The 14,149-nt window shown below is 39.5% G+C and overlaps 1 protein-coding gene across 1 annotated transcript in view; it reads left to right on the forward strand.

Annotated features, from left to right (window-relative positions):
* Window positions 1-14,149, forward strand: part of LOC121951124 (low-density lipoprotein receptor-related protein 8-like) — a 100,480-nt gene that overhangs the window by 81,556 nt on the left and 4,775 nt on the right. The window contains exons 11-16 of the mRNA XM_042497353.1: window positions 19-190; window positions 3,069-3,296; window positions 5,193-5,311; window positions 6,872-7,011; window positions 10,767-10,908; window positions 11,690-11,842. Of these exons, the coding sequence (XP_042353287.1) occupies window positions 19-190; window positions 3,069-3,296; window positions 5,193-5,311; window positions 6,872-7,011; window positions 10,767-10,908; window positions 11,690-11,842 (954 nt within the window). The remainder of the gene's footprint in view (window positions 1-18; window positions 191-3,068; window positions 3,297-5,192; window positions 5,312-6,871; window positions 7,012-10,766; window positions 10,909-11,689; window positions 11,843-14,149) is intronic.

Below are 14,149 nucleotides of genomic sequence, written 5' to 3' on the forward strand. Positions count from 1 at the left end.
TCTTTGTTTTGTGTTCAGGGAAGAGCCCTTACCTGCTGTTCACCAACCGGCACGAGATCCGCCGCATCGACTTGGTGAAGAGAGACTACAGCCAAGTGGTGTCCACTCAGAAGAACGCTGTAGCTCTGGACCTGGACGTGGCCAACAACCGCATCTTCTGGTGTGATCGCTTTCACCGGAAAATCTACAGGTAACATAAAGGGCTGAAACCTCAGTTATGAGTGCAGACCTAATTTCATTTTGGAAACAGTGTCATGGGTCAAAAACTAGGTCTTTGATTTGAAAACCAAACCCGATGACCCTTTATGCCAATATTGGAGTTTAGATAAAAACACTTATTCTAGATTTGAAGCCTAATTTTGAAAATCAAACATTAAAGGCACCCGGTGGAGTTTTTCTGCAAGCCAAGTAATATTTACATTTACTGCTTAATATTTGATAACTTTTATGTATTTCCTTCCTTGTAAAACATTTGCAGAGACCATTTCTTTTACATCATTTACATCTATGTTGCTTGCAAAGTCTTCTCCTTTTTCTGCCTTTTTTTGTGCATTCTGACGTTTCTTGGAACATTATTGACAGACACTAACTGTTGATCAGAAGCCCAACATTGCCAGACAAAACTGCAAATTAGTGTGAAATCTCTATGTTCATTTTATTTTTCGATTTCCGGGCATCATCAGTGGGTTATCAGCATGTGACAATAACACTGAGCCACCAATAACCAGGTCTGCCAGTTGTAGATCACTGTAGTTATACCAGCCAGTCACAGCACATTATAGCGGCTCTCTGCGCAAAGGAATGGGGAAAAAATGCCAGAGCAATGGAAAGATTTAAACAGACTACATCATGTAGATATGAGTTGATATATTCAATTATTACCGAATCTTGTTGCATCTTTCCCCTTAAGAAAAGCTAGTTCTTCTCTGAGCGAAAAATGTAAAATCCAGTTGTTTAATACTGATGCGAAAGTGGCTTCAGAAAGTTCCACATCAACTGCAACAATCTTGGTTATTTTCTAAAATGCCTCAACTGCACCCCTCTTCAAAATATTTGTCACAAACAAGCCCTATATTAGATAAATGCTTATGACTGTCCTGGCACATCTCAGGTCGCTGGAAATCTCTCCAAAGCTGAGAGGAACCAGATGCATCTGCTAGAGAAAATATAGCCTGATCTTATATTGAAAGCCTGAGCTAATGTTAGAGACTGATGTGGGGTTTACACTGGTTGCAAAACAGCAGCAAAGTGTGCTGATTTTCCGTGTAGCAGTGGCTGCTTGCTTTCAGCACCAATGTTGAGCAATCAAACCGCAACCTAGTCTGTCAGGAAAACACATAAAATACTCTGTTTTGAATGTTATAAAAGATATAGGCTTCATATGATACAAATGATCTGATTATAATAAACGATACAATATGAATCCAGTGCTTCCACAATGCTTGTCAGTTGTGTCAAAAGAGAGAGAAACGAGCAGATACACAGAGACACCAACACACTCAGACACACAGACACAGCAACACTCGCCTCTTACTCTCTACGAGAAAGTTTGCAAACATTATTTATATATCCCTGTTTTTCCAAAACAAACTACTGGAACAAGGGTTCAGCTATTTTTAAAATTGAAATGTGACACTACAGAAACTTGATACGCCAAATCCCATAATACACCCTGACATGATTTGATGTGTCTGTATTTGAGAATCTATGTGTTCAGTCTTCTGATGTTTTTCAAACTGAATCAACCTAGTTGATGGCTAAGGCCTGCTATTATTTTAGATTAATTCCACCCGTCCTATTGTTATCCCAACTATGTTTCTCCCCAGAGTGTATTCTAATTGGAGCACTGTGTTCTCTTTATAAAATGGATGTTAACAGTAAAAATCTCTGGGGAAACTAAAATTGAAAATCCTGTTCGGGAGCACAGCTGCCTTGCCCTCACCTCACACCTCTGCCGGGGCCAAATCATTAGCGAGGAGGGCAACCCCCAAGTTAAAGCTTGTCTATTCTGATAAGTGGTCCAGCTAAGAAGGACGCTAACCCCCGGATGAACCTGCTCAGTGGATGGCCCAAGGCTACATCTCACATACGAGTCCCATTCTCCCCTCAGCAGTTGCTCTACAGCGCAGAGGAAAGTGGAGAGTTAGTATATACATCAGTTGTGATTATACACAATCTTGAGGCCATTCATTTATTTCATTTGTCTTGTCACTGTCCTACATGTGCCTCATAGACTGTGTAAAAATAATGGATGCTGCCACTGTGACTTCACCCATTCGTTGGAGGACTCCCTTTTTAAGCCTCAAGTTTTACATTTTGACCATTGCCATCTTGGACTTTTGGAGCCTGAAGTGACAATATTAGACTGGGAGTGTGGAGCTAACCCTAACCCTAGCCAAAAAGAAAAGCAAAAATAAAAAGTATTTAATTGTATTATCATCCAATTAATAATTCGGGGGCTCAAGAGGTAGAGCAGGTTGTCCACTAATCAAAATGTTTGAGCCCCCCATTCTGCATGTCAAAGTATCTTTTTGCAACAAACTGAACCTTGAACTGCTCCTGCTGGCTGTGCCATCACTGTGTGAGTAGCAGGTGGCACGTTGTGTGGTTGCTTCGGCCACCAGTCTGAGCGTGTATGTGAATGGGTGAATGTGACATGTAGTGTTAATGCAATTTGAGCAGATTGAAGACCAGAAAGGCGCTATACAATGCAGGTCCATTTACCAAGTCCATTTAATTTAGATTTCCTTTCTGTGATTGCAGTTACTTTTCTATAGTTATAGTGACAGTCTAACTAGTTTTCAAGAAAAGTTTGTAAAATGTTTTAGCTTTTTGTGAAGTAACAATAAGTCAATATGTTACAGGAATAAATCATTTTGGCAGAGAAGAGAAAGAATGGTATATATGATTCATTATCACAGAGTGGGGCCCCAGCGGGCAGTCAACATTCCTACACTGCACATTGATTTTGCAATAACAGCTGGCTTGCTGTAGATTTTGACTTTCATATTCTCCTCCCCTGAAAATACTCCCTCTCTCCCCTCATCGCCCTCCCTCTTCCCCTGCAGTGCCTTCATCCATGAGGCCAGTGACCCCTCCCAGCAGGTGCCGCTGGTAGATTCTCTTCTGCAGACCCCCGTGGGTCTTGCTCTGGACTGGCTCCAACACAACCTGTACTGGACCGACTCTGGAGACAAATCCATCTCTGTGGCCTCAGTGGACGCCACCAAGAGACGGGTCCTCATTAACACTGACCTGAGTGAACCGCGGGCCATAGCGCTGGATCCCCACCATGGGTAAGGAGAAGGAGTTGTGTTTGTTTGTCCGGGGAACGTGATAAGAAATGCCTTGAAAGCAGCTCAGACATCAAGCACTGACTGCATTATGTAATACCCAGTTTAGAAAGGACAGGATCAATAATAACTGTCTTTAAAGATTGATTCCAATTGGTCAGTTTAATGCTGGCATCCACTGACCTGCACTATTAATTTATTTTCAAAAGGATGCAAATTATTAAACTGTATGCTATGAATTTACATAATTATTTACAGTATGTGAGCATAAAAGAGTGTCAAACTGAGTATATCTGGGTTACCATCCTCTTTATCTTTTTGCTGGACGACTATGTACTGATCTGTTTTTTCCCTGTTCTATAATATTGAAGATGATGGTCAATGACTAAAGATTTGTTAAGTGATTTCAGGACGGCAAATGAATAAAAATAATCCCCTTCTGGGACCACATCTAATGATCAGCATAAGAGGACTCTTGTTGCTGTATGTGTGAATCCAAAGTAACAAGCCTGTGACCCATTTAGCATCCTGACTCAATAGTTTTTTAGAAATTGTGTCCCAGATGATCGCTCCTAATCTGGGAAGCTTCATGAATCTGTGCCAGCATGTGCTTCCACAGCCTTTGTGTTCTGGTGATCCAAACCCAGATGAAAACAAACAGACACAAAAATAAAAAAAAATAAACAGGAACACAGCCTAAAGTGAAGCATGCACACAGCAAGGTATTCTGCATATTAAAGATCCAATCATAACTGCCCGACACGGACACTTGATATCTGAGGTAAACATCTACAAACAATGTGGAAATTATGGTGAATTCTTCAGTTAACACACAGGATTAAAAGGAAAGATGACTTGTGTTGTGATTTATGGTGCTGAACAGACAGCTCCCATAGAGTGCACTTTATACACATCTTTGGATTTGTTACAGTTATCTTTGTTTCTGTCACTAAGAAAGCTGAAAGATGCCCCCTGAAAGTCAGAGATTTGAATCATAAGTCGAAGAGATTTTTCAAGTCGGCCAGACTTTTTTTGTCAGTCAGTGTGCAGTACTTCCTGGGACTCATAATGAGATGACCCTAGAAGTAGCTGCAGAGTCAGAGCTCCTTGCTTTCACGCTGCTCTTCGGGACTAGGTATTACACTACGTCAAGTTGTCCCATCCTCTCGATGGAGACATCTAGGCAGCTGCTGACCCGGACCGTGTGTGAGTCTGATGCTGCATTTACATAGAATTGGGCAGATGGTTGTGCGCAGGAGGACACATTTTGGATTGCACAGGCAAAACAAACAATCTGATGGAATGGCAGGACAGTAAAAGTAAACATGCATGATTATGTGATGCGATGATGATATGTTGCGACGGTGACGACTTCGTATTCAGTATTGTCTCTGCTGTTCAGTTTGTAGCAAAAAATAATGTTTTCAGCCACTACTTGAAAAAACTGACATTTCCCTATTTTTTGCAGTCTGATGTAGGATTATTCCAAAATAGGTTGTGTATTATTTTAGCACTGTCATCATGCCAGTGCTAAAATAGTCAGTGCAGTCCTCTTCACAAATAAAGAAATACGTTATCTGACTTGTTAGCACCTAAAAAATTGGCATGAAGTTAGTAAATCCGCCCTCCAGGAGTTAGAAGCAGTTTCTTTGTTCTTGTTCCAGACAAACTAATTGATGGGAAATGTCTCAGTGCAAAACACACAACAGGGTCTCTTAGCACAACATTACCAGACTAATAATTCCAAAATAAATGTGAAGCTGGAAGCTATTTTATTAAAGTATAAACAGTCATGATTGTGCTGTATGACATTGTTACTTTCACGTGTTGCTGAGCAAAGCAGCACTGCATGAACCCCTCATAATAACACAACACATGTGCTTCCTTTGTTCAATCTAGCTTTATGTACTGGTCAGACTGGGGTACGAGAGCCAAGATAGAGAAGGCCGGGATGAATGGAGTGGACCGACAGGTGCTGGTGGCTGATAACATTGAATGGCCCAATGGCATCACTCTAGGTGAGACAAGAACTCTGGTTCTTAAATTATGTGTTATACACCCAACTCAAATATCACAATATTTATGACCAAATACCTCAATAATGTTATTGTAACAATATTGTAAGTTTACTATTGATGCTTTCATTAAATATTGACACAATGGGATTTTTGACAAATGGTCAACAGTAATGTGAAAATAGTATAAAATAGTAGTTTGGTAAGTTTAGAATATGAAATCACTTTAATGTGAATCAGCCTTTAAAGGGTATCTTTGGTATTTTTCAAGTGGCATCCTATTTTCTCATGTTTTGTGTCTAAGTTACTAATAGGAACAACAATTTTGGCTTGGTATTGCATGGACAAAAGACTGTAATGTAATCTCTGTGTGCAATTAAACACTGTCAGTATATGTCGACTCAAGGTGCTTGTTTTTGTCACTGACAGGCTCAGACTGTTTTTCAAAGTGCCTGTCAGCAATATGGAATGGATCCTGGATCCTTACAGAGATAGACCTTTTGTTAAGGAATAAGATCCTTTTTTTAAAACTAGAAACAGCCCCAAAAGTGCTATTGCCAATCACACCAGACTCAATTTAACAAAACAGTTATTTTACCACAAATTGAACCAGCATATCTTCACATTTAACAAGGTGAGTTAAGAATTCATTTCAACCAAATCAGAGTTGGTGATTGTTGGAACGTTGGAAAAACAAACCAAGACAACTTCTGTGAGTTTTATTTTGTTTCTATCGACTTTGAATGAAGTGTGTTTTACCATGATAAAACTACTGTTTATTTAAAAAGAGTCCGGTGGGTTTAGGGATGGGGATTTCTGGGGTGTGTCTGGTTAAGCAAAAAGGATCTTATTCCTTAAAATAAAAAAGGTCTATCTCTGAAGGGATCCTTTCCGTTACGTTGTCAGACAGTTATAATAACAATCTGAGCCTGTCAGTGTCAAAGACAAATACTTTTGGTGGAGCTAAATTCACTGTAGAGGCTCGCAGCGAGTGATTATATTGCAGTCTGTTTGGCCACTGCTGAAAACCAAAAAATATAGAGGTTACCCCTGAAAACCAGAAAAGGAACGACATATTAACGATTTTGTGGTATCCATAATCAAAGAGGATATCTAGTCTCATATCACAACATATATGTAATATTGATATATTGCCCAACCCTAATTACACAGTGCTATATTTTAAAATTTGCCTGAAGCACAGTGCTACGCTGAAAAAGAGCTCATGCTAAGTGAATCAACTCATTGTATGTAAAGCTCAAAAGTATCAGAAATTATAAGGGTAAATGTTAAATGACAATGGCTGAGAAATAAATGTATTAAGTCATCACAGTTGCTTATAAATGACATTTGAAGTGTTTGAGAAGTTATAGATCGACACAGTAAAACTTGGTGTGGTGTAATCGTGAGAATCTGACATTTTAAAACGTAATCAATATCACCTAAAGGGATTTGTTGGTCAGAGTGCAGGAGTGCTTACCGCGAACACAATCAATTTCTACTCAGCTTGGGAAAGTCCTATCCACCTGTGTGTGCATGTGTGTGTGTGTTTGTGTTTCTCAGATGTAGCCAACAGACGTCTGTACTGGGTGGATTCAAAGCTGCACCTCATAGCCAGTGTGGACCTGAACGGAGCTCATCGCAGAACACACATGTCGTCTGCAGAGAGACTGGGACATCCGTACGCTCTGGCTGTTTTTGAGGTTTGTGTGCAACAGATTTTATAATGGTTTTTGGCTGTTGTCCATGGTATCATCCATCCAACCTCCCACATCTCATCATATCTACATCTTTCTCATTAGCCTCACAGGGGCCTGCAGTGTGACTGGGAGTCGGAATGTAATGACTGTTAAATTCAATTTACTGTATGCTCTGTGTGTGTGTGTGTGTGTGTGTGTGTGTGTGTGTGTCTGTCTGTCTGTCTGTCTGTCTGTCTTTCTTGTATTGTTTGTTTTCCGTTGTGGTACTGAGTGGCTGAGAATACTAAACAGAAGACGGCTATAGGGAGTAGAGAGCAGCCAAAAGCAACCCACACATTCATGATTTTGGTCTTCAGCCAGCTTCCCTGTGTGTGAGAGTTATAAGTCATGGCCATCACCAAAGAGCTTATATCAAATCTGCTGCCTTGTAGTTTCTATATTGTGTGTGCATGTGTACGTGTGTATGTTTTTGCTTACAAACTCTTGTCTGGCTTGTCCCTGGTGTTGCCACTGCAGCAAAGTCCCAGCCACTTTCTAGTGCTAATGACATCACCCATGTGTGCCTATTCCCTTGTGGACTCCTGTCAAGGGGAACTGGTCTCAGTGGGAACAGCGATACAGAATTTACTCAGCAGCAGATCCGATTAACAAGATTTTTGGATTTTTAAATTTTTTTTAATATATATCCACATGGGTTAGAATTACATTTGTGAGCTAGGAGATCATGAAACAGGTGACTTTTTTAAGTCAGAACACCAAAACTGGATTCAGATGTAGCACCTCTGACAGTAGCAAGAGTACCAGATCTAAAAAGCAAAGGTGGAAAGAGTATTCAAATTCTTACCTTCACAATACCAACATGTCAAGGTACTCCACTGGAACAAGAACAAGTTCCACATTCAGACATTTACTTACATTTTGACTTTAGAGTTTATAGGCAGTTTGGGACACACAGCCTTTTGTCTGTTTACAGTCAGCTCTGTGCATTGTATTCAAACTAACTTGCCAACAGTTTACAAGGCCAGGATAGAGATGCATGCCATAAGACGAACCCAAGAAGAAACATACCAACTTTTTTTGTGATACAGATATTTTTAAATTTTTTAGAGAAGGATTACAACCACAGTAAACATTCAATATGACACATAACAATAAAGAAAAAACAATATAAAGCTGGATACCAAAAAATTGATAATAGAGAATTAAACTAAATACAGCAAAACAAAGCAGAACACAACAAAACAAACAAAAAAGATCAAACAAAAGGAAAAGCCTGGAGTGAAAGAGACGTCTTGGCCAACAACTGTTTGAAAGTAGTCGTGGGTAGACAACCACAACTGGTGTACTTTTGGGCAGCACCACAGCATATGAACTAGAGTGTCATTGTTTTCATTGCATGTCAACCCACAGCCCCACCCTGTGCAACCTGGGAGGGGTCCAAGAAAGTCTATTTTAATATTTTGAATTAAATTAACTTTTTGTTTTCAATTCCCCAGACATTTTTTTGAATTGAAACTGACCTACTTTTAAGTTTTATGAAAGACTTGGATATCAACAGGTTTTTGGACATGTACAAAGATGGCAGGGATAAATTTTCAAGAAGGTGGTAAAAGGAATAAAAGAAGGAGGCTGTGTTGCATGGCCCAACAAGTCCACCATCGGGAGAAAACTTCTTTTAATGCTATTTTGCAGAAAAAAGGGCATATTTACCATATTTAGACGTGATAAATGATGTGTTAGGGCAAGTTACTCTGACTATATACACAGCTGCATGTAAATGGGGAGAGTGGAATATTAATTTTCACATATTATTATATTGTCTTTTGTAGAATAATGGTAAAAACTGGAAAATTCTGTGCAAGTAAACATAGTCATTGTAGTGGATTTAAAAATACAAGAATCTGAAATGTATGAGAGGAGAAGTATTGAGTAGCATAAAATGGAGCAACCCAGCTTAAGTAGAAGTACCTAAAATGTTTTCCTTCAATACGTGAGTAAAAAGGATTAGAGGTACATTCCGACACTCCTGTTTCTTACAGTTTTAACCTTTAAAAATACCAGTCAAGGTAAGATGTCCAAATCATAACCTTGAGGATTTTTCTTACTGTACTCTGCTGTTAGTCCACCCTGCAGGCAGAACTGTAGTTCAGCTCACAGAAATGATGATAAATTCCCTCTGGTGTAACACGTAATCGACCCGGGGCTTCTCTGCTCTCTGCCCTGTTGTGACGACAAGGTGACCTTCTTGTTGAGGATGTTTACCAGCCCCCTGATATTGACTAGAGCCTGTTGTAGTGTACATCACATTGCCATCTCTTTCTGACTCAGTGACTGACTCAACACACACACACACACACACACACACACACACACACACACACACACACACACACTCCTGTAGTGTCCTATTGTCTTGCTGGAGATAGGCCTGTAGTTTCTAAGGCAACCGCCAAAAATGTCAGAGTGTCTTGTTAAACTGTCGTGGGAGTGAACTGGGGAAACAAAGCAAACAAATCAATTTATAAACAACCAGCATGTTGAATGTTTACCACTGTGCTGCTATATTTTAATCTAAACAGGATGTGTGTTAATCATTTAAGAAATAACTTTGTAACAAACCAGAAAGAATTTGCAGACACTTGAAACCTATTAAATTAAAACCAACTGATAGATTGAATCCTCTTCCACAACAAGTTATCACAGGCCCATTTATTGCATGCTTGTTGCTTTATGTTGCACTCCAATTGAATTAAAACACATCTCAATTACCATTAAACCTCTGCATTTGCATTTCCTTGATGGATTCATTGCCTCATATTATTTGCAGCAAAAACTAAATTAACACACTCTCTCTTCTGCAAGAGATAATGAATTTAACAATGTGTGGCACCAAATATTTATCAGTGTATTTCACTTGCCCTAATTTTCTCTCCATTATGTTTCCTCAAATAAATTAGGCTTGTGAGTACTCTGAGCCAAGAATTTACAGCTGTTAGCACTGTGTTTTCTCCCTAAGCATGCATCTCACGTGAGGCTGCACACAATGGTGCTTTGAGCTAAATGCTAGCATGCTCACTATGACAATGCTAACATGCTGCGGCTCAGCAGATATAATGTTTACCAGGTTGAACTTTGCTAATTAGCAGTACACGCAAAGTACAGCCTAGGCTGATGGGAATGACATTACTTTTGTATGTATTTAGTTGTAAACCAAAGAAGGGCTGCAACTAATGATTGTATTCATTATCAACTGCTTTGGCAATTATTTTCATTATTAATTGATCATTTGTTTTGTTGATAAAATGTCAGGAAATAGTGAAAAGTGTCTTGTGTAATTTACAGGCAGCAACCTCTGAGGCTGAAAAATAAAGCCAATGCAGAAGGGCTGAAAACTAATTTTTTTATAAAAATTTAAAAAAACATTTGTTGTATGCCTCCACAAACCAATTAAATGAAATCAATTTGAAAAACCAGGAGGATTGAAGTTATTAAATATCTCGGCTCTCGGTATAAACCTCCTTAACAATGAACACTGAAAGAATCCTAACTGGGAGTTCCAGCTGATTTCAGCTGGTTGCAATCTGCAGTCCTCACTTCTAAATGCTACTGAATCCTATATACACATACTATAAATGTCCTATTTTCATTTGCACTTGGACACTTTTGGACACTTAGACACTTTAAAATGCTGTGTTTCTGAACTGCACTGTATAAATGGACTTCCCATCTAAAAGAAAATGATTCCTTGTGTGCTTCAGGATCGAATCTACTGGACAGACAGAGACAGGGCGGCCGTCTTCATGGCCAACAGGCTGACTGGTCAAGACATCCACACGCTGGCTGAAAACCTCAACGACCCCCATGACATTGTGGTCTTCCACCAGCTTCGCCAGCCGCAAGGTGTGTGTGTGTGTGCGCGCACAGTATGAGACTTTGTATGTTCATTTCTTTTTGCTCTCTGCCCCTTACTGTGATCGTGTGAGCCGAGTCGCATCTCTGTGACCAAGTTTCCTCCGTGGATCTGTGTCGACCCAGGCACATGAATAAATGATGTTGAGGCTTGTGACTGTGGTGGAGTGATCAAAGCATTGGGAGCAGCAGTACATTCACACATCTGTCAAAACCCTGCCTCCAGCCCGGTTTCCTCTAACAGGACAATCCAGATTTGAGTTGAACTGAACAGAGTTTTTAATCATGAATGTGATGGCTGTGTATTTCCTTTCTTGTGCGTCAGTTTCCATATCTATCTCTGGCTGTCTGTCGCTTTTTATTCCATCTTTCCAGAGCACAGTCCATGCCCATTTATATTTTAATCTTTCACTGTGTTTCGTCACCGTGTCTCCAATTCAAACTTTATATACACCCGTCTTTTCTAGTTTATATCTTAACAAGTCTTTAGTACAAACACAGTGAAGTTGTACCTGGCACCTTAACACAGGATCTGCGGGTTTGTGTGTGATGGCACATTTTACTCTTTGCATTCTTTTAGATTTTGTTTACGCATTGTAATGGGCTTTGTTGAAAGGGAATTCAACAGTGCTCACAGTGGGGAAAAAAGTGCAGCAACTTCTTCTGTCTCTCTCTGCGATCTCCTCTTGTTGAATAAGTGATAATCTTATTTATATAACCATAACTGTGAAATTCTCCATGTCTCTCTCTTTCTCTCTGTCGCTGACTCCAGGCCCAGACAGTTGTAATCTGGGCAGTGTGGCCAATGGAGGCTGTGAGTACTTGTGTCTTAAGGCTCCACAGATTACTGAACACTCGCCCAAATACACCTGCGCCTGCCCCGATGGCCAGGACCTGGGGCCCGATATGAGGGGCTGTGTGCCAGGTGAGTGTGTTGACAAGTGTTAATTGAGAGTATTAAGTAATCAATACCACCTAAAGGGATTTGCTGGGCAGAGTGCTGCAGTGCTCACTGTGTCATAATCAGATTCTGCTTCGCTTAACGAAGCTCCTTTTATTTTTGCATTAAGTGTCATCACAGGGGAAAGTGAGATGTAATGCTTGGCTCAGTGTTGATTTTGAGCAGCCGTCTGCTGACAAATGTTCCCAATGGAGATGACCTGATCACGTTTTTTTCCCTCCGATCCCAATCCAAGTAATGTAATATTGAGTATCTGCCTATATACTGGGCCCGGTCCTGTACTTTTTTTTCCTAGATAATATAGCTGCACAGTGCACACTTGAAGCGGGTTTCTTCAACGTTGTAAAAAAAAATGTATATGCTTAACAATTGAATAACTCTGCAATGTATTAAAAAAATCCCTGCATCAAAGCTGTTACTTAACAGGGTTTTTTTACAATGGATGTGCATGAAACCTTTGCCAGTAAAAAACATCTGCGTGACAGCTGACGTAAAACAAAAGAGTGAATCAGATTCTGCAAGATCAAATTAGCTGATCCCGATCAGTCAAGACTACCATGATCAGCCCCATACTGGTCTTTGAAATCGGATAGCAGCATTCCTTTTTCCTCAAGTAGATGATGTGACCTTACATGTTTTCAAATTACCAATCAAATCAAAACAATTGTATCTGTTAGGAACTTCAATTGTGTGAAAGCGTCAGTGCATACACAACTCATACCTGGACAAACGATGATCAATTTTTGTCAACAAACAGACAGAAGAGAAGAGTTTCACTACTGCAAAGATGATCTTTTCACAAAACTGTCAGCCCTCTTTAAATTGGTGGTACATGATCAGAAAAAAAACCGAAAATCTATATGTTTCTATGCTATTTTGTCTCAATGTGGAAGTTCACAATCTGTAGTCAGAGTAACAACTATAGAGCCAGTGACAATCCGATTGATAACATTTTTTGCGTCAGATATATCACAAAAGACATCCACCTTAAAAAGGTTAAAATGTCAAATACTAGGTAATCAAATAGGATTTCTGTAATGTAATAATTCTATTTTGTATTATTGATATAAATCAGTAATAATCAATTACACAATTAATCCACCTCTTTTTTCCCAACTGTATACATATAAGCACTGTAGTGCCTGATACTCATTACTGTTTGGAAGTGACTGTTAATGACTGCTTTAATCAGTTTTAACACAGTACTAATACAGTCGAACACATGTAATATATGACATGATATATGACTTTATTTGTAGTAGGCAATAATTCAAGATAAATTATTAAATATGCTCCCTTCAAGCAATATAGTTATTAAACCTTTAAGTCAAAAAGATAGTTGCTAAGCAACACATAAAGGCAGTGGATACAATAAAATGGAGCACTATGCAGTGTAATGCAATCTAACACCACATCTCTGAAACAAATACGACATTTGTTGTATTATTACAATATTATATATATGATGTCCATGCTGTCCTGTCATGCCAGGCAGGTTACAGCTGCTTTGAACAGGCACGAGATCAGTTAATTTCCCCATAATTATACACAAGAATGTTTCTGACTGAAAGAGGCATTATAGGGTTCACAAAGGTAAAAGGTAAAAGGATTTTGTGACTTAGACTCAAAGCTTGCTGTTGTAAATTGAGTTCATGTCTTTCTGTCCACCCTCTTTAAAGGAATAGTTTGAATCTTTTAGAGTGGGGTTGTATGAGGTACTTATCAGTAGTCAGTGTATGACATGCAGTAACCTAGATGTCAGGCAGCACAACCCCAGTTTGTTGTGTAGCTAAGGAAGCTAAGGGATGTACTGGGACGGGGCCGAAGCAAAATATATTTTGCTCACTTAAAAATAATCAATATCAGTTTAAGTTTAATATTTTCTCTACTTGAACAGACAGCCCTTTCCAAAAGGAAACTGCCGTTCTCTTCAAAGTCACCTGACTCCATTGACAAAAATGGTAATTTTACCTCACAGAACACAGGAGCTGCTGGTCTACTGCCGCCTCAATCAGTTAGTCAGTTTGTGTTGTTGTGTGACTTTGGTGAATAAGAAGTAACCCTTTGTAACACCAAGGTCACACAAGAACAAAAATAAACTAAGCTATCAAGCCAGCGGTAGACCAGCAGCTCCCGGTTCTGTGACGTAAAATTACTTTTTTTTTGTCAATGGAGTGTGGTGACTTTGAAGATTGCACGGCCCCCACTCAGAAAAGGCTGTCTGATGGCAAAGTCAAGCAGAAATATTCTAAATACACTTTAACGTGCTCA

The sequence above is a fragment of the Plectropomus leopardus genome, chromosome 12, assembly GCF_008729295.1.
Source record: "Plectropomus leopardus isolate mb chromosome 12, YSFRI_Pleo_2.0, whole genome shotgun sequence".
NCBI lineage: Eukaryota > Metazoa > Chordata > Actinopteri > Perciformes > Serranidae > Plectropomus > Plectropomus leopardus.